Source organism: Neophocaena asiaeorientalis, unplaced genomic scaffold (genome assembly GCF_003031525.2).
Source record: "Neophocaena asiaeorientalis asiaeorientalis breed wild unplaced genomic scaffold, Neophocaena_asiaeorientalis_V1.1 scaffold62, whole genome shotgun sequence".
NCBI classification, from domain to species: domain Eukaryota; kingdom Metazoa; phylum Chordata; class Mammalia; order Artiodactyla; family Phocoenidae; genus Neophocaena; species Neophocaena asiaeorientalis.
In genome coordinates this window covers 1,117,284-1,138,431 of record NW_020175191.1, presented here as the reverse complement: position 1 = coordinate 1,138,431, position 21,148 = coordinate 1,117,284, and the positions used below count along the sequence as shown (strand labels likewise).

The 21,148-nt window shown below is 47.8% G+C and overlaps 1 protein-coding gene across 2 annotated transcripts in view; it reads right to left on the bottom strand.

Annotated features, from left to right (window-relative positions):
- Window positions 1-18,264, bottom strand: part of MOV10 (Mov10 RNA helicase) — a 24,164-nt gene extending 5,900 nt beyond the window's left edge. The window contains exons 1-10 of one of the 2 annotated variants that reach the window (XM_024764856.1): window positions 18,236-18,264; window positions 17,914-18,061; window positions 5,130-5,333; window positions 4,645-4,880; window positions 4,191-4,449; window positions 2,483-2,617; window positions 1,687-1,855; window positions 763-917; window positions 322-498; window positions 64-211 (exon numbers count right to left, since the gene is read on the bottom strand). In XM_024764856.1, coding sequence (XP_024620624.1) covers window positions 64-211; window positions 322-498; window positions 763-917; window positions 1,687-1,855; window positions 2,483-2,617; window positions 4,191-4,449; window positions 4,645-4,880; window positions 5,130-5,333; window positions 17,914-18,050 — 1,620 coding nt within the window. In that variant the 5' untranslated portion in view covers window positions 18,051-18,061; window positions 18,236-18,264. Of the gene's footprint in view, window positions 1-63; window positions 212-321; window positions 499-762; window positions 918-1,686; window positions 1,856-2,482; window positions 2,618-4,190; window positions 4,450-4,644; window positions 4,881-5,129; window positions 5,334-17,913; window positions 18,128-18,235 lie in introns of those variants that run through there. The other variant, XM_024764857.1, reaches the window with a different exon arrangement.
- Window positions 18,265-21,148: the final 2,884 nt, after the last annotated feature.

Here is a 21,148-nt window from a genome sequence, read left to right as displayed (position 1 = left end):
TCCAGGAAGTGGTGGGGGGGGGGGAGTCAGAGTGTAGGCCACAGGCCTACGCTCAAGCCCCACCTGCTTGATGGCTTCCACTAAGGTGACAGTCTTGCCAGTGCCTGGAGGCCCAAAGATGATGTACGGGGCGGGGCGGGTGGTACCCATAACAATGTGCTTCATGGCCTGCAGCTGCTCCGGGTTAGATTCCAGACTCCGGTCGTACAGCCTAGTGGAGGGGCCACAAACACGATATTGTCCGTGTCCAGGAGGCCTCCCTGACCTCGTTCCCTACACCCACACTCCAAGTGGCCCCAGAGCCCTTGCCCACAGTCTCACTTGAGCTTCACATCTGAGGGCAGCAGCGGGACCCCACGAGAGGCCACAGGGAAAAGCAGGGGCCACAGCGGCCAGCGCCCCGTCAGCTCCAAGGCACGGTGCTGCACCCGCAGGGGCTGGCGGTTGAAGGTGAAGTTCACCTTGAAGGTCAGCCCATCCACAAAGCGGCTCAGGAGGCTTTGGGAAGGGGGAGAGAGAGGGGGAAGAATTCCAATTGGGGGGGTGGGCAATAAAAGGCCAGGACTCTCTCCATGTACTCCAACTCCACTCCCTTTCCCAGACCTCCAAGCAATCCTCCAGGAGAGGAAGATGGTGAGGCATCTCAGGGTCCCCCTGCCCTGTCTCTGGGGTCCCACTCACTCTGAGGAGAAACACCCTCCTCCCTTGGCCTCCGGGACACCTGCAGACCTTCCTGCAGCTCAGGGCTCCCCCAACACCTACCCTGTGGAAAAACTCAGCTTGACCCGGTCCAGTTCCACCTTGTGCACAAAGCCCTTGTAGGTGACGGGGTCCTCCTGGTGTGTCTCAGAGGACAAAAGGGCAAAGAGGTGGTCACCCCGCAGCACTGAGGGGCGGCTCTCGGCCACCCCGGGAACCTGTGGGGCACGAACAGCAGCAAGCTTCTAACTCGGAGATGGCCAGTGGAGGGCCCACTCCAGACCCCAACTGAGACACAAGTTCTGAGGATCTACCCTCTACCCCAGGTTCAGGGAGCTTTGCCTCCTTCCTCTTCTGCCAGACAGGGCAAGAGTCAGGGGAGATGAAGAAGGGACAAGTCTGCCCGTGGTGCTCAGAGATGCTGAGCCCAGGAATCCTGGAAACCCTCCAGGGCATGATTTCAAGACTTGGAGGCCAGCTTCCCAGCAAGTCCGGTTGCCCTCTTGGCCAGCTCTGCTCCTATTCTGCCTTTAAAATCTTGTTCAAAACTCAGTTCCTGTAGGAAACTTTCCCTGATCATCCTCACCTGCCGTCCCTTCTCACTGAGTGCCTTTCTCGGCACAAGTGTGCAGGAATCCATTCTCGTGTGCAATTCCGGGCTTAGATGTACACATTCAACATCTGAGAGCTGGAGAGGGCTCTAAGAATTATCTAGTCCAGCTCCATGCTTTTCAGGTGAGGGAACTAAGGCCCAGAGATAGCAAAAGACTTGCCCAAGGTCATGCAGCCAGTGGTAGCAAAGTCTAGACTAAAACCCCAATCCTCCCTATTGCCTTGCTCTGACACCTCTTTTGGGGCCCAGATGCCTACTCGGCAACTTGCTGAGCCCTCTGGACAGGAAAAACTTCATCTTCCTTTTGTTCTTCCCACAGCCTGTGGGTTGGCTAACTTGAGTCCATCCTCCCTGCTACTGATCCAACCCCTGACCTCCAGCGTGAGCAGCCCGGGATTCTGGTCTACGGGGTCCCAGGTCATAGGCACCGACTCCAGGTCATAGTGCCGGATGTCATGCTCCATCTGCAGCTCCTCCAGGTGCAGCAGCAGCCGGAGCTTCACCTCGTAGTTCCTCCACTTCAGGGGTGTCTCCAGCTGGGCCCTGGCAGTGATGGGTGGGGGGGTTGGAGGGAGGGGGCGGGAATGGGATGGGTCAGGCAACCCCCATGTCCGGGAGCATCCACCCTCTCCCTCTGCAGCTCTGGGACTATGAAGACATCAGGAATCAGGGAAGACTAGAAGGGCAGAGAAGCAGATGGGGATCAGAGGCCTCCAAGAAGGGAGCCCCTGCCCCCCAAGCTCAGACCTGACTCGTATTTGCACTGTGGATCCTGGAGCCTGGAACATCCTTTCTCCAAGATCCTCCTATTACTCACACCGTCACCTCATTCAAATGTCATTCTCTGCTCAAATGTCACCTCCTCAAAGAGGCCAGGACTAGCTGCCCTCTGCAAAATAGCACAGCCCACCCCTTACCCTGCTTTAGCTCTTTAGTTAACTCTTCATAGCACTCATCACTACATGAAATAAGATGACAGATGCTCACTTGCCCCACCTGGGATGTCAGGGCCATCATGCGAGTGATTCACCTTGAATGGTGCCTGGCACATGGTGTGTGCTCAGTAAGGGGATAAATGAACTGAGCACAGGAGGCTGAGGACAGAGGCAAGAAGCCAGTGGAAAAGAAACATATAAAGCAGCACAAGGGGTGCAGGGGGGTGGTACTTACTTGATCTCAGCAATCTCCTTTGGGGCAGTGAAGATACTTGTTCCCTGAAGAAGGATGGGGAGCAGCTGCCGGAGGCGGGGGGGTGGGTAGTATGTTCCCAGGGCCATACTTAACTCCAGGTCATAGCTCTTAGCACTGCAGGAGGGAGAGAAGAAAAGCTATTACAAACACAGAGACCCTTCACCTTCAGAGTCTCCGAGAAGGCCCCTCCCTGGAGGAAGCACAAGGCTCTGCTTCAACACTATTGCTGAAGGGGGTCGGCAGCCTTTGCCCTAGGAGACAGGACTCACTGTCTCATGAGGCTGCTCACGCCAAGGTTGGACCATCCTCATTTTTGGAAGGCATGATACTTGGAAGCATTAAAAAAAAAAAAATATATATATATATAGGGAATTTCCTAGTGGTCCAGTGGTTAGGACTCTGTGCGTCCACTGCAGGGGGTCCGGGTTCAATCCCTGGTCAGGGAACTAGGATCCCACAAGCTGCATGGTGTGGCAAAAAAAAAAAAAAAAAAAAAAAAAAATATATATGTATATACACACACGTATATATGCATATAGATATGTATATAAACAATACATGTTCATCAGAGAAAAAAAATCAGAAAACAGGTAATAAATAAATGAGTAAATAAACAACATTCTCACCATCCAGGGATAACCAATGTTAACCTTTCGGTATGCAGCCTTCCAGACATTTTTCTTTGTCAAATACACATATATTTTTACTTATGTACTTACTTACTCACTTAACTTTTTGGCCCTGCTGCGCAGCACGCAGAATCTTAGTTCCCTGACCAGGGATCGAACCCACGCCCCCTGCAGTGGAAGCTCGAAGCCCTAACCACTGGACTACCAGGGAATTCCCCTACACACACTTTTTTTTTTTTTTTTTGTAGTACGCGGGCCTCTCACTGTTGTGGCCTCTCCCATTGCGGAGCACAGGCTCCGGACATGCAGGCTCGGCGGCCATGGCTCACGGGCCCAGCCGCTCCGCGGCATGTGGGATCTTCCCGGACCGGGGCACGAACCCGTGTCCCCTGCATCGGCAGGCGGACTCCCAACCACTGCGCCACTAGGGAAGCCCCATTGCACACATATTTTTAACAGAAAGAGCACAATGGTCTTACGGTTTGCTCAGTATTTTGTGAACACCTGGACATGTCAAAAAGCTGTTTACACGTATATGATTCCATTCATATAAAATGTCCAGAAGAGGGAAATCTACACAAAGTAGATGAGTGGCTGGTTAGGGCTCGGGGGTGGGGATGGGGAGCAAAAGGGGTGATAACTAAAGGGTACGGGCTCCTTTTGGGGGTGATGAAATGTTCTAAAATGGATTGTGGTGATGGTTGCACATATCTGTGAATATACTAAAAAAAGCACAGAATTGTACACTTTAAATAGGTGAATCGTATGGTATATGAACTGTTTCAATAAAGTTGTTAAAAAAGAGAGAGAGACAGAGAAAGAGAGAGAGAGACACATGTCCACCTTGGCTGACTGATAATCCATCATATAGTCAAAAATACTTGAAATTTTTTCACACTGTCCTCACATCTGCTTTTCTTCCTAGACAGAAAAGGTCTCTGAGGTCTGCAGGAGTTGAGAACTCACAGTTAGGAAAGGGGGCTCTGTGTTCTTCCCAAGGGCCCACACTGTGGTATTGGGACACCCCCAGCCAGGACTGGGTTGGAGGGAGGACTTACCGGTCGGGTCTCTCTCCTTCCTCTATCCGGTTGGTCACCACAGGGTTTCTCGTGATCTGGGTCCGCTTGAAGGGAGTCGTGGGCTTCAGTTGTGCTGCCAGGGGGCTGTGGGCCACGACGGCCAAGAAGCGGGCAATGTAGAAAGTACCAGCTCCTTCTGAGCCTGGCTCCCCAGGTCCTAGCAGCTCCCAGAGCACGGTGGCTGGGAAGTAGCCCACAAAGCTGGTCTTACAGTGGACATGGAGCTCATAGCATTCACCTGGGAGAGGATGGCTGAGTGAGTCGGGGTGGGGAAGGGACCCTCCCACCAGCACCCCAACACTGACATTCCCCCCCAGAGCCCCATCCCAAGGTAGGGGACCACGGGCCAGCAACAGCACGTTCCTGAAGCATCAGACCTTCCTAGGGCAGGACTCTGTCCACCAGAGACTCTTTCCTTTCGGAACCCACTCACCAGGGCCCAGTGGGCAGGGCAGCTCCCGGTCTCCATTGCAGAAGGCAAACTGGGGGGTCCGGCAGAATGGGAAGAGGTGGGTGAGGGTGACAGGCTGGGTTCCTCCATTCCGAAGCCTCAGGGTCAGCACCTCCTTGCGGTTCAAATCCAGGCGGATAAGGAGCTGCCCATCTCGGGCTTCATGGGGCCCCTGGACCTCCACGTCCACCCCATGTTTCCCGTGAAGATACTCAGTCCTGGGGAGAGTGGGAGTCAAGAGCACGGCTGGGGCCCAAGCAGCCAAGCCTGGGGGTTGCCCTCGGAGAAAGTTACAGGCTTGGGGAGGCTGGCCAAGAGCCAGCTGTGCTCAGGAAACCCATCCCCTCCCCCAGGCCAATTCGCTCCTTTCCTGCCCTTCCTCCAGTCCTTGTAGGATGGAGCCTTACCCCAAGCGGAGGCAACCGCCTCTCTCCCCAGCCAGACACGCCCCCCACCCCGTCACACACCTGTCATAAAAGATCGTGGCCAGCAGCGACTTGTGGTGTTTGCTGATCTCCGACCCCGGCTTCATTCTCCTCTTTTCTGGGAACCACACGTCGGCCCAACGGTCGAGCCCGAAGAACCTGACCCGGGTCTTGGTGACGTAGGCCAGGTTGGCAATCTTCATTCCATACAGCATGGAGGAGAAGCCAGGGGCGGGGGTCCCAAAGCTGCCGGGAGCAGAGGAGACTGGGGAGTGAGGGACGGGGGCAGCAAGCTGGGGAGGGCATCTGAGGGCCGCTCTGTGCGGGACAGGACGGGGCTGGGAATGGCAGGAATTTTTAATGTTTTCAGGGAAGGCAATGGGACCCCCTCAAGACAAAATATGGTTGTTTTAAACAGCAGGCGGTGGACGGTGCACTTCTAAGGAGAACCGCCCAACGATGGGCTATTGAATTGGAGGACTAAGGGAAAAGAGAGAGAAAGGAAGATTTGTGGTGGGGGGCAGGGGGAATTTGGGACAGAAAAGATACAAACACTGAAGCGGAAAGAGCTAAAGCTGAGGGTGAAGCCGAAGAAGCTGATTCAGGGGGGTGGATTCGGGGTCCAGCCCGCTGGTGAGGAGTGAGAGAGGGGCAGGGAGTACAGATGTCCAGGGTGTGTGGGCAAGGTGGCTGATCAGACAGCAGTTTCCCCCTGGAGTCATAGGGTGCAGGTGGAACCCAAGCAGGAGGGAAAGGATCCTTCTCCAGAGATCAAATAGCTTGTTTGGGCCTAGAGAAGGTGAAGACAGGGAAAACTGGTCAGAAGGACAACAACCTCGAGGTTCAGCGCCTGGAATTCAGTTTAGTCAGCTCAACAAACACTTACGGAGACCTGTTATGTGCCAGACACTGCGCTAGATGCTGGGGCTTCAAAGAGGCCTCGAGGAGCACAGACGGAACACATTCGTTCCAGCCCGCTGCCGGGAGCTCAGCGGGGTGGGGCTCAGCCCTGGCGGGCTTCCCCAAGAAACGGCGTCAGAACTGAGTCCTGAAGGCTGAATGGGTGTCATTCAGGTGCAGGGGGAGCACAGAGTGTGAGCCCAGGAGCGGGCGTCTACCGAGAACACGTGCTGAGAGGCTGTGGGGCCCGCCCACTCTGCCACTAGCTGAGCCATCTCGGTTACCTCGCAGAGCCTCACTTTGCTCCTCTATAAAATGGGGATAATGGCAGACTCATCTCCCGGGGTGGCTGTGAGGATTACGTGAGAGGACACTGTGGTGTCCACTTAGCCCAGTGCTTGGCACATTAAGATCTCAGTAAGGTGCGCTCTGATTAGTATCACACCCCGTCTGGTTGTACTAGAGTGAAGAGTGCAAGGAAGGGATTGGCTGGAGGCAGCAGAGGCGGGCAGGGACCAGGTCTTGCATAGTTTTGCATGCCAAGCCACGAAGCCTGCACTTGACCCTGAAGGCCAGAAGCTCTCCTCCTTTACTGGCACCCAAGAGCCAGAGGACATCCCCACGTGCGACACACTTCATGGACACATTCAAGATCTGGACAGCTGACCACCCACCCTCCATGCTTTGTAGGGAATGAAAGGAAATCCTAGCTCCTAGGAACCATGGTAATGCCTATTTAACTATTAAGGCTCAATCAACATGGTCACTCACTAGCATATATAAGATCATTTATGGTTACGGACATTTCCCTGGTGGCCCCTGCCTATAACTCTGCCCCTCTCCCTCCCGCCAAGCAAGTGAGTGATACCATTCAGAAAACTTTGAATCGGCTCTGATTTGCCTTAAAGAGATAATAAATCATTTGAAAACACAATAGAAAATGCTCAGGAAATGTTAGCTACTATTATTAGTATCCTATTAGTAGCAATAGTAGTACTAATAGTAGCAGTAGTAGTAAGAGTAGCGACTTACTTTCAGCCTGCACCAGAGGCTACACTGTGGTTACAGAACCACCCCGTTGGTGGGTTTTAAGCAGGGGAGTGGCAAGATCATATTTGCATTTCAGATCACTCAGGCATCAGGATTGGAGGATGGATTTGCTGGAGGCAAGACTGTAGGCAGGGAGACCAGTTAGAAGAAGGCCATTGCAATCATCCAATTAAAAGATGACAAGGGCCCAAACAAGGCAGTGGTGAGGATAGAAGAGGGGACAGATCTGATATTGAGAATATAAAATTAGCAGAATTTGGCTTTGGACAGGAGAGGGAATGGAGGCTGGGAAGAGGGAAGGAGTCGAGGACAACACCCAAACCAATGGCTTGGTTTCAGGAACTATCCCTGAGATAGGAGGTAAAAACAAGAGGAGGAGGAGGTTGGAAGGGCTGACCACAACATTTGGGTGTGGACATGGTCAGTCTGAGATCCCCGTGGTCCGGAGGCAGCTAGCTCCATGAATCAGAAGCTGAGAACTCAGGCCAAAGTCAAAGCAGAGCTTAATATTAGGGAGACGTCAGGTAGTAGTTACAACCAGAGAGTGTGAGTAGTCTGAGAACACCTGAGGCCAGCATAACCCAGGGAGGAAGAGAAAACAGCAGGTACCACTAAGAGAGGGAGGAGAATCAGGTATCAGGCTCAAACGCTGCTGAGGGGTCCAGGCAAAGGGACTGAAATCAGGGCGTCATCAGAAACTTTCCCCCCGGGGCCCCCTGGTCAGTGAGTCACTAAATTCCACGGATCAGGCACACACTCAAATGCCGACAGATGCCAGACTCCACAGGTATCTTATACCTGCAGCCGTCTCAGGCACCTGTACAGTCCCATTTTTGAGTCCTTAGTGTAAGAAGGACATGTGTAGTCCTACACATGTCCTTCTTACACTAATATACTATAATCTACTACAAGAAAAATGCAGGTGCTCTCAAATGCCCTGGAGCTCTCAGCTTAGTGCTGGGGAGGAAACGGAACCCTGAGGGTACTGGACAAACCCAGGAGCACAAGTCCTGTCTAAAGCGGGGAACTGCTACTCATCTCCAGACAGACGTTGCCAGCAGGGAATGCAGGCCCAAGATGGCCAGATCTGGCTTTTAAGAGAAGTCCAAAGCACAGTTTTAAGGTGAAATCTCCTATCTTTGGAAGCTTCTGCATGGACACATGGGCAGGAGGAACTCAACTTTACAAGTTTTGCAACTTCTACTATAGGTGCTACCACCTAAGTAACTTTCAAATTATACCTCACATTATTACTACTACCCAAATTCACTTGGTCTAAGGTGACAGGCATAAAAAATTTAAAAAAATATATATTTTTTTAAATCACAAACTTAGTACATACTAGTTGAGAAAAGCACCAGTTCTTTTACACATCTAGTCACCTAGATTTCTAGGGGAAAAAAAGATGAACAATAGAAAAACTGAATATTCAACTTAAAGAGCAAACTCCAATGACCCAGAAGTATGAAAAGATGCTCTAAAAGTAGAGAAATGCAAACTACAGTAAAAACGAGGTATCATTTTATTTCCATTAGACTGATAAAAAAGGAAAATAGGCACAACACGTGTTGCTATGTGGAAAAAAAAACTCACAGACACTGCTGGTAGAAAAGTGAAGTATTACAACCTTTTGGAAAACAATCTGGCAATATCTCCTAACATCTGATATACATGTATCCTTTAATTCATGAGAATGTATCCCATGGAAAAGAAAAGTACCAACATATAAGAACATACGTGCAAGGATGCTTACTGTAGAGTCATTCTCAGTGGCCAAGAATTGAAAACGAAACAAATGCCCATAAATAGGGAGATAGCTGAATAAGTTGTAAACATCCACACTACAGAATATTATACAACCATTAAAAAGAATGCAGCACACCCATTCAAATAACTAAAATTTAAAAGGCTGTCAACAACAAATGCTGACAAGGATACAAAAACACCAGAACACTTGTGCGTTGTTGGCTGGAATATAACATGGTACAATCACTTTAGAAAAAGGTCTGATAGTTTCTTGTAAAACCAAACATATAACGTAATGTTCTGATTTTTAATGAAAAGAATATATAACTATATTATGCATGGAATAAAAATTCATTAAGAAAGTAACGCGACTATAACATCTAGTGTAGACCTAGCACTGGTATTTATCCAATTAGTACTTGCTGGGAGAATGGGTAAAAGAAGTACCAAATAATTCCAGACTGTTATTTTATAGATGAAATAGGTAACAATGCAAACATTGAACCTCTGGCTGCCACACAGCACTGCTGTGCAATGGCTTGGAATGTTAAGTGTCAGGTTATATATATTGTCCAAACTTGGACAGCCTAACCCCAGGCAAGGTCAAACCAGAAGACCAGTCCAGAAGACTTTGCTGCCACCACCAAAAGAGGTTAAGCAACTTGCCCAAGATTAAAAAAAAAAAAGTAAACATCATCTATCCTACGACTCAACAATTCCACCCCTAGGTATATCCCAGGAGAAATGAAAATATATGTCCACAAAATGACTTGTACAAGAATGTGCATAGCAGTTTTATTCAAAATAGCCCCAAACTGAAAACACTGTCCTTCAAACTATGATTTATACACACACACACACACACACACACACACACACACACACACAATTTGTGGCTGCACCGTGCAGCATGTTGGATCTTAGTTCCCCGACCAGGAATCAAACCCGGGCCCCCTGCATTGAAAGCATGGAGTCTTAACCACTGGAACGCCAGGGAAGTCCCTATGATTTATATTCAGTGGTAAAAAGCAATTACTGATACAACAACATGGGAGAATCTCAAACACATTATGCTGAGTGAAAGATGCCTTACACAAAAGAGTACATACTATCTGATTCCATTACATAAAGTTCTAGAACAGGTACTATCTCAGAAAAAAAAAAAAAAGATCAGAGCAGTGGTTGCCTCTGGGTGGGTAAGGGTGAGGACTAAATAGGAGAGGAGATGAGGGAACTTTCTGGGGTGACGTCATATATCTTGATAGGGGGTTGCACACAGGTATATGGATTTGTTAAAACTCACAACAATACATTTGAAATTTGTCTATTTCACTGTCAGTAAATTTTACTTAAAAAAAAAATCGTAAACATGGGAATTCTCTGGTGGTCCAGTCGTTAGGATTCCATGCTTTCACTGCCAAGGGCGTGGGTTCAATCCCTGGTTGGGGAACTAAGATTCCAAAAGCTGTGAGGTGCAGCCAAAAAAAAAAAGGAAAAAAAAATGTATATCATAAACAAATTTTGAACTGTTATAGTTAATAATGATCATGGTGACGTGTTTAGGGGTGAATTGTACTGATGTCTGTAACTTACTTTGAAATGCATCAAAAAATTAATATAGCTAGATGGGGAATTCCTTGGTGGTTCAGTGGTTAAGGCTCCCACTTCCACTGCAGGGGCACGGGTTCATCCCTGGTCAAGGAACTAAGATCCCCGTATGCCGGGGATATATCTACCTATCTATCTATCTGGATGGATAGATCGATGGGCAGGCATGTGTCAAATGCAAATTAAGAAGTCCAGGTGAGGTGAAACTGAGCAGGATCCTGTGGCACAAAAGTCTTTCTGTGCCCCTTGTTTCTTGTTTGTAGAAATAAGTTTCATTCAGCCTCCTTTACCTTCCCAGAGTTCCAAAAGGCAGATTCAAACAGTTGCTAATCAGGGAAGGAGGGAATGCAGAAACAAGGTGGTTGAAGTCAAGAAACAATAGTGCAGCCTTGGGGCAGGGTCCTGGTTCCTCCTCAAGGAATATACATAACAATACCTTGGAGTTCTGTAGGAACTTAGGCCACCACCCAGGTGGATGACCGTAACTTCACGCTGAGCACAAGATTCCTGGAGCACTGCCCTGTTACCTCACCACCAACCAAACAGAAGAAAGTCACACACCTAGAAGCTCTCATCCCAGATTTTGCCTATTAAAACTTCTCCCTGAAAACATCGGGGAGCTGCACAAGCCACCTGTTTTCCTTGCTTGGCCCTGTAGTAAACCTTTCTCTGCTCCAGACTCTGACGGTTCGGTTTGTTTGGCCTCACTGTGAGTGGGGCACACCAACTTGTGTTCAGTAACAGGGTATACGATTGTTCACTGTCAAATTATTTCAACTTTTCTTTATGTTTGAAATTTCTCACAACAAAATGTTGGCCAAAAAATCCCAACAATACATTAGAAGAATATACCAGACAATTAGGAGTCATTTCCACGATGTATTGATGAATAAGAAAATCAGGATATGGAAAATGTGTTTAACATGATTTTTAAAAAATAAAACAATAACAAACAAACAAACCCTGATTGATATGAGTTACCTGAGTGTGGAGCAGAATGTGGAAATGGGGGTGGGATGCTGATATGAGAGGGGTCCACGACAAAAAGGATTACATCATCATGATCCCATGTCGGTAAACTTACATAGGTGTGATGTAACTAGAGTCGGGCCTGCCTTATCCAGGGGTTCTGTATCTGAGGATTTAACCAAGCACAGACCAAAAATATTCGGAAAAAGAAGTTTCCAGAAAGTTGGAAAAAGCAAAAATTGAATTTGTTGGGCTTCCCTGGTGGCGCAGTGGTTGAGAGTCCGCCTGCCGATGCAGGGGACACGGGTTCGTGCCCCGGTCCGGGAAGATCCCACATGCCACGGAGCGGCTGGGCCCGTGAGCCATGGCCACTGCGCCTGCGCGTCCAGAGCCTGTGCTCCGCGGCGGGAGAGGCCACAATAGTGAGAGGCTCGCGTACCCGGGAAAAAAAAAAAAAAATTGAATTTGTTGCGCACCAGAAACTAATTACATAGCAGTTACATTGTATTTACAGCTATTTACCTAACATTTACATTGTATTCGGTATTATAAGCAATCTAGAGGTGATTAAAGTAACCCGGAAGAATATGCTGCAGAGGTTATATGCAAATACCACACTATTTTATGTCAGAGACTATATAGCACCCTCAAATTTTGGAATCGGCAGGGCGGGGTGCGTGCGTGCGTGCGTGCGTGCGTGCGTGTGTGTGTGCGCGCGCGCGCGCGCGCGCGTGGAGGGGGCGTGGTTCTGGAACCAATCCCTTTTGAATATCAAGGGATGACAGTATGCATGCATAAAGAGATGTCAAAGAGTGGTTACCAAAAGTATTAAAAAAATATTTAAACAGGACGAATACCTAGCATAAAACATTAAGGGCTCCCACTCCCTCACTCCCAACTACCTGCTTAACTGTTCGATATATGTATTTTCCAGACCCTTTTCTATGAATTAAAAAAAATACATTTTTAATTACACATATTTTTTGTGTGCTACCCATACTATTCTACAACAAACTTCTTTCACCACCATGGACAGCCTTCCATAACAACATTTTACCAAGCCACCTCTTTTGAACGGCTGCAAAGGATAGCACAGTATGAATGCATTGTGGTGTGCTTAACTATTTATTCAGTGATAGGCTGCCTACAATTTTTGGCTATTTCAAACGTTACAATAACCATCCTTCTGGGTCAAAGAGAATAATGAACCTTTACTTTGATAAGTTTTGCCAAACTGTCCTCCAAAACAAGTTGTACAAACTTACATTCTCACTAATAAGAATTTGAGAGAACCCTTTCCCAGACCCTAACATCAGAAATCTTCAATCCTTTAAATTTTTGACAATCTGATAAGGAAAAGAATGGTATCTTGCTTAAATCTGCATTTCCCTGATCATTAATATAATCAAGTATCTTTCCTTCTATTTATTAGTCATTTATATTTCTTCTGTGAACTGCTTGATGATCTTATCATTTTGCCAAGCCCTATGAACTGTTCCTCCTGCTTCTGACTTCACAGCTCCTCTCCTGGTCCATCCCCTAAGAGTCTGCAGGAGTTTTCAACAAACACAAACCAGATAACGTCTCCCGACTAAGTCTAACCCTTTAATATGGCCCATTTGGATGCACCACAATTAACAATGACACATCAACACAATAACATCATCAACAATAGAAAACATTTATTGAACACTTACTTTGTGCTGTTCTAAGTAGCTACTTGCGTTAGCTCATTTACTCCTCACAACAACCCTTTGAGGTAGCAACAATTATCCCATTTTACAGAAGAAACCGAAGAAGAGGTCCACCCCACATCCATTCTAGATGGCACCTCAGCCATTCCCAGCTATTGTACTGCTGCAACTCCTTCCAGACTTTTCTGCCACCGTTGGACATCCTTGGTCTGTAAAGCCCTGCCCCCCGTTGTTTGTTGGGTGAAAAATGACTAATCGTTTAGACCCAGTTCAGGAAAGCCTACTAGCCCGAGGAATGGTATTTCAGAATATCAGATTGTTACCGGTAGAACGGCCATTCCTCAGTTCTTGTCCTCTTGAGGGAAAGAATTCAATCGAGAGACAGAGAAGTTTCAAGCAGCAGCAGTTTTTAGGTGAAGCAAAAGAACCCTCAAGAAGGGAGGAGAGCGGGCTGTCTGGGAGCCAGAAGCAGCCCTGCAGTGAGCATAGGGTTGGTTTTTAGAGTGGTGAAAAGTCCCTCCCTGTGTCCTGCGTCATTTGATTGACAAGTTGATTGACAGCTTTAGCTTACGTAACTTTTCTCCTTATGCATAAACTGCCACGCCCCACCCACAGGGGGGTGGAGGTGGGGCAAAAATCGCAAAGCTGATTTATTATAAATACAGCATAACGAACCCTGGGTTACTCTGAGTCATTGCTTAGGTCTTGGTGCGCCTGCGATAACCGGTGATGGCAGTTTGCAAAGTCCATTGGGTTTTTGATACCTTGCTTGGTCATGAAACTCGCTGGAAACTTAGCGGTCCTTAACCAAAAAAGGGAGGATCTCTGGGTGTGTTCTCGTCACCAGTGTCCAGGTGGGGGAGGGAAAGATGACCCTGTCCAGGATGGGGCAGGACCACTCATGTCTGACTAGCTACCTAACAAGATTTGGAAGCGATCTTAAGGGGACATATAGTTCTGGGATTTACAAACTGTGGGTTGCAACTCTCATTTGTGGGCCAAGACCAGGACTTGCAAAACTGGAGTAAAATAGAGTAAAAAATATCAGAGGGCAGCGAGTGAAGCTAAGTACTGTTTCAAGGACACTAACTGTTGCGTGAAAGCTGTGTATACCAGACCCCAAAGTAAAATGTATTTTTTACTGTGGACAGAGGTCCAGAATGATCTTTCTAAAAACCCTGATTCTGTCGGTCTCCTACTTTGAAAATTTTTGTGCTTTCCTGTTTCTGTTAAGATTAAAAACAAAACAAAACAAAGAAAAACCCACAACGCCTCCCCACGGCCCACAAGGTCCTGCCCAGTTCAGCCCCTGCCTTGTCCCCTGTTCTTGAGAGTTCACCCGCAGCCTTTTAAGGTGCTACTCTCTCAGTCTGGACTGCCCTCCCCTTGCTTTACATCTGTTAACTCCATTTATCATTCGAGATTCTGCTCAAACATCACTTTCTCCCAGAAACCTCTGGTTCCTAGACTAGGTCAGGTCTCCACGTTATATGCTCTCAAACATCCTAGACTTTTTCTCACAAGCACTTATCACAACAGAAATTAAAAAGTATTTGGTTTTAATTGCCTCTATCTTCCTTAGTTAGGTCCCTTCTGTGTATCTACAGCAATTCACACAGTTTTGCTTTGCTCATAGGAGGCATTCAGCCAACATTTGTTGAATAAAAGAATGTGTCTCTTGCCCAAGGCAAGAATCATCTCTAAGAAACTTTTCACGATGCCAGTACTTATTCCATAACGGACTCCTAACCAGCAGTGTTAATGATAGCTACCACTTCCAAAGCCCATGCACTCTGTTACCCAGGGGAAATGCTTTACCTGTGATATTTTGGCTTCACACAACCCTGAGAGAAAGGCAGTATTTTAAACACTTAACAGTTAGGGAAATTTGGTCAAAATCAAATGCAACTAGTAAGTGGCAGAGTCAGGATTTGAACTCCAGCTATCAAAACACGATACTAGCTCCTGTAGTACTGAATGACATGTTTGTCTACACATCTGTCACTCCCTACTAGACTACACTCTAGAGGCAGGAACCAAGGCCCAAGCAAACAGTAGAGCCCCCATTAAATATATTTGCTAAATGAATAAAGACAGATGGGAAAAGTTAAGAGTTGGGAGCAGGGCACTTCATAACATCATAAAATAACCTAGTTGGAAGGGACCTATCCCTCCCAGGGGAGGAAGCGCCCCAGAATTCCTGATACCAGGTGACTTGCTATACGTCCCCTACAGCCTTTTCTCGTATAGATCAGCTCTACCTACTAACTCAATTAGATTCTGGAAGCTTCTGTTGAGCATCTACCACATACAAGGCTCTATGCTGGGGACTGAGGGAAGGCGCCAACATGACGAAAGGCCTGTTCCTGCCTTCAAAGGCTCTACAGTCTGGTGGGGAGACAGTCACATACTAGCTCTAACACAAGGCAGGGTGTCATCTGGCTATAACCAAGAGTGAAGTATAAGCTATGAGAGCCCAGAGGAAGAAGCAATGAATTCCCATTGGGTGGATGAGGGTTGACGTCATAGCATAAGAAAGTTCGCTCTAATCAGAACAGAAATCTCTTCCACCCGGTGGAGGGTGAGACGGCCTTTTTTATTGGCCACGTCACTCGGTTTGTTCAGTTTGCGGGGATCTCAGTTCCCCGACCAGGGACTAAACCAAGACCGGGCAGTGAAAGCCCAGAATCCTAACCACTAGGCCACCAGGAAACTCCCCCAGGGGGCCATGTTGAGTGAACCCAGTTCTGCCTTCTGGAGTGACACCAAAGTATAATCCTTTCCCCCAGGACAGTCTTTAAAATATTCAGGGATAACTACCTTGTCCTCTCCAATTTTTCTCAAGGCAAACGTTTCTCCCTTTCTTTGACTGGGTTTCACAAAAGAATGAATCAACATGTTAGTCTTTCCTCCTCCTCCAAGTACTAAGATATCTAGCCTTCAAGGCCAAGGCCGAGGTCAATGCCACCTTCTCCATCGAATTCCCTAATAATTTCATGGGAGTGGTATCTTACTTGCCTAAAAACAAGTACATACTAAAAAATGACTTTTGAAATCCTTTAAATTCACCCATAATGTACAGTAAATGTGGTTTTCTATATGCCTGTTTGCGGTTATCTGACATAGCCTGTTTTCCCCCAGTATTGGAAGATATTGTGTAACTTTGATTTAGAGATGACAAAGACTCTCTCCTTGACTAAACTTTAGTCAGGCCCCTCTGAACCCTCTTCTGCACTAGGCCTCAACTTTGCCCCGCTCCCAGCCCCTTACTGTCTCCTCTTAGTGATTTTCCATCCATGACCCCCTCACTCTGCTCTTGGTTATAAATTCCCAACTGTCTTTGCTGTATTGAGAGTTGAGCTAGATCTCTCTCCCCATTGCAATACCCCTACTGCAACAGAATCAATTAGTCTTCCTCACCATTTAAACAAGTATCAGAATAATAATCTCTTTAACAGAGCCAAAAGAAGTCATAGACTTTTGTTCAGAGACACGTTGTACTTATTTTTTTGGACATAGGTGAATTCATGGATGTGAAGTGTTGATGATGTGACTCCATGGTAATTGTTCTTTCTTTACTTTCCTCCAGAATTTTTCTTATTATCTCTATTATAATCGTCATGCTATTTTACCATTTATTATAGTAGACTGTATGCGTATCATAGCCTCTTCTGCTCCCCTGGGATTGTGTACTTTTCTTTATATTCCCCACAGTGCCCAGCACAGTGTGAGGACAAAAAACAGATCATCATCTTTGCTCCTTCTTCAGATGTTGCTCAAGCTTGTTAATGTCCCTCTTAAAACGTGACACTCATTACTGAAAACGATATTCCAGAAATGATCTGGTCAATCTGGAGAATCACTTACCTCCTGCCCATCACACCAAACCACACTTCTATTAACACAGTCTAACACTTCTTTGGCTCTTTTAACAGCCATATCCGCCTTTTGGTGTGAGAAAACCCATGGTCTTTTTCAAGAGGACTGTTAGTAAGCCTAAATTCCCATCACCCAGTATTTATTTCTGTAAGTCTTTACATTTATCCCTTTAAAATTGTTCCTTGGTCTTCGGCCCAAGACTGCAGCCTGTTGATAGAGGAATTTTGAAGCACAATTCTGTGGTTTGAGAAAGAGAAGTCTCTTTGATTTTCACTTGGATGGGAACAGGCAAGGGGGACCAAACAGCCTTTAGCCACAGGATGAGAAGGGGCCTCCAGGAGACTGGCCCCAGCCCGGGTCTCCATGGAGAAGCCACAGGTGCTAATGGAGGTTTGGTACGTATGCAGTTTGTGCCCTTTTCTTCTTCCCCGAGCTCCCTGAGACTCTCCCTGCTACACGGCGTCTCTTCAGCTCTCTGGGATAGTGAACCACCGAGGAAGCAGCCCCTCGACGAGGGGGCGGGGGTCCCCGTAAAGCTTGCGCTAGCGGGGATAGCCACCAGCAGGCAGCTCGCTCCCCGCGCTTCCGCAAAGCATGGGCCCTCTCCCGAGCTCCCCTCCCCCACGCCGAGAGATGCCCCCCCGCCAACCCGCTCCCGCGGGCGGCGCGTGGGCGCAGCACCCGGCTCCCAGGACTGGTCCCGCGCCGCCGGGGGAGCGGGATGACGGTGAGACTCTCCACAGGGACTCGACGCAGGGGCCCGGCCCGGGCAGAGCGGGCGGGCTGCGGGCGGCGCTGGCGGCGCGGGCGGGGCGTGGGCACTGAGCGGGAGGGGGGACTGCGCGGCCCCGGGACCGGCCGGAGCCACTGGGGGAGCTGCGTCCCTCCGCGCCCCGGGGCGGGAAGGGTGGCCCCGCCGCCGGGGTCGTGGCGGCAAGCTGGGCCCGCGATTTGGGACCGGGGAGTGGGCCGGCCCGTACCTGGTCTTGAAGTCCTGGTTATAAATGGTCCGCAACCGCTCGCGATCTGTCTCCCTGTCCAGTCCCCGATCGACCAGGAAATTCTCGAATCTCTGGCCCGTCTCCCGAAGCTGCCGGCAGCTGAACTTACTGGGCATCGCGGCGGCGACTGCGGCCCAGGCAGGAGGGTTCGTAGAAATGAAACTGAAAGTCGCCGCCGCGGCGGGAAGTTGGCGGCCCTAGGATGAGGGTGCAGCAGGGGAGAAACCCCCTAACTCTGACCCCTGATCCTGCAGGCTCCCTTCTCCCCCCACCAGGCTTCCCTCCTCCGTTTTTTTCCTACCTGAGCCTTCCCTTCGGTCTCTTCGTCCTATCCCCTCCCCCTCTTCCCATTAACTCTTTCCTAAGGAGTCTGACCCCTCCCTCAGGGCCCTCCCCTTACCCCAAGCTCCCTCCCCTGGCTTCCAGCCAGAATCCGAACGTGGCTATCGCCTGGGGCCCCCTGAGCCGTCCGGGAGGACTTCCTAGCCTCAGCTTGGGCTACTCCCACCTCCCAGGCCCACCTCCCAGGACTTCGGGACTTATTGAAAAGCAGGGGAGCAAAGGGCAGGGACTGGGACCTGGGTCGGCTGCAGCTGGACTGGGGCGGCTCGTCCAACACCTCCCCCAGACAGCCTGGGACACAGGCAAGTACGGAAGCGAGCGGTACGCCTCCCTCCCTCCCCCATTTTCCCTTCTCGGGGTTTCAGACGCTTGGAGGAAGGCGTAAGAGCCAAGAAGTTTGGGGGGAAAGAACCAAGTGTCTATGATAAAGGTGAGTACGCGTGGGAGGGAGGGACAAGGGGCTCCGCTGGGACGAAGAGTCATTACTTTTCTCTGTCACGTAGGCTTCGTTATGTGGAGAGGCTTAAGCCACATATTTGGGCACTTAATTGCACTCCAGTCTGTATTACTCTTTAATTGTTACTAGTATTTAGCTAAGGGTTGCCCTAGTCGTCAAAATATTAGCTTCTTGAGAGCAAGAGACTGTTATGTTAGGCAATAAATGCTTAATAGCTACAGCATCAGTACCAGGAAGAGAAGTAAAAAGAAGTTTCAGAAGACGGACTGTTAAGACAAACTAAAGGGGGTAGGGCTACAAGAACAAACCTAAAACAAGCCTCAGCATCTATTTATCTTCTGAATAACAAAAACACATACACTAGGATGGAGCAAAGATAATAAAAGTTACAGTAAAAAAAATCTTTAAACAAAAATACCAGAGTTCCAAATATATCCAAGGTGGTGCTGTTCTCCGAAGTAATTCCCTGTAGGAAGCCACACGCTCTGTCTAACCTAGTGTGAAGAATGCCCAGAACCCAGATCATGCTCCAGGTGGGCTACCCCTGTACCTTTTCCCAGGCCAACAACCAACTGAAGCCAAGAAAAACAGGCTTTAGCAACAGGAAATTCAGTGTCAGTGGGAACCAAAGCTACAGGGAGGGGGGAAAACAGAACAGGGGAAAATCTTGTCTTAGAAATTGCTTATTCAAAGTAGGGGGAAATACTAGGAATGTAGCCAAAGACTTTATCTTTTTTCTCCCCCAATTATCTGGTGAGGCCTGAGTATTAAAGAGAGTGAACTCCTCAGAACTGCATTGTTACTTACCATTTCCAAAACCTATCAATCACCCACCATACCCAAACTGAATGTCTGGCTCCATTCTTTGTTTTTTTTTTAACATCTTTATTGGAGTATAATTGCTTTACAATGTTGTGTTAGTTTCTGCTGTATAACACAGTGAATCAGCTGTATGTATACATATATCCCCATATCCTGGTTCCATTCTGATCCACAAATCTAAGCCCCCATTATTCCTGAGTACATAACCTCCCCCTTCTCTAATTATGCCTGTCTCCTGGATGTTCACAAAACATACACAAATAGCTGTAGTATAGTAAAAACATGGGTGAAAATGTGATGTTATGTGGCTTGTTACAAGGGAACCTCTCTAAACCAGTTTCGTCTGGAAAAATCCACTTCCCTTGGAGTTGTAATCGTTATTTTCACATGTGACTGTCTAGACGGCTAGAATGGTCTTCCTTCCCACCTTTCACAAACCAGCTCAAGTCTCACTTTCCTGAAGCCTTCCCCAAATCCATCTGTACTTATAAGTATCTGACTTTAAAGTAGTAAGGTTGATTTTAGTTTGGGACTAAATAAGCACTGAAGGCAATCTGAAAGTTAACTCTGGCCAATGACATTACTGGAACAAACCTAGAGCCTCCGAAGATAACCATACTTTGGAGAAGAATGTTAAAAGCCCTGTTTTTTTCAAAATTCACGTTACTCTATAGTTACTTGGATTCTACAATTCAGCATTTGAATTGTCTCTAACTTTATGTATTCCACTAAGACTACTCTAAGGCAACTAGAAACAGCCCTTAAACTGAGATGCTGAAATTGGTCAGTCTACCACAGACCAAAGGAATGGCTTTGGCAGGTACAGCTGAGCCTCCTTATTTGCAGATTTTGTATTTGCAAATTCACCTACTCACTAAAATTAGGAATCCCCCAATCAATATTTGCGGCACTTTTGTAGTCGTCTGTGGATGTGAAGAGTGGCAAAAAAAATTTGAGCTGCCCAATGTGTATGTTCCCAGCTGAAGTGGAACAAGGCCATGTCCTGCTTTCTTGTTTCAGGCTCATATAATAAAAATCCTTTTCGTGGTCTATTTTGTGGTCACGTTTTTTGTTTTTGTTGATTTCACTACTTAAAATGGTCCCCAAGCCTACGTAGTGCTGAAATGCTGCCTAGTATTCCTAAGGCTGTGATGTCCCTTAGAGAGAAAATTCCCATGTTAAGTTCCTATGATAGCATTAGCTGTCAGCGTGAGTTCACTGTTAATGAATAAAAATGAATATTAAATAAGGTGATTTAAATAAAAACATATAAACCAAGATTACGTATTGATCGGTTGACAAAAATGTTGTGACCAGATGCTTGCAGGAACCTAACTCTGTATCTCCTCTAGGAGCAATGTTTCAATATGACTAATTCAGTGTTTGCTGGCAACTTTACAGAACATAACCACAGTAAATGAGTCAACATACGTAAGAATACTTTGTGATACATTTGGTTTCTGCCCTCAGAGGGCTTAGATCTGTACCCTGTTTCTTTTGTTTTGCTTTTGGCTGCACTGCACGGCTTGCGGAATCTTAGTTCCTGGAACAGGGTGCCCCCTGCAGTGGAAGCATGCAGTCCTAACAGCTGGA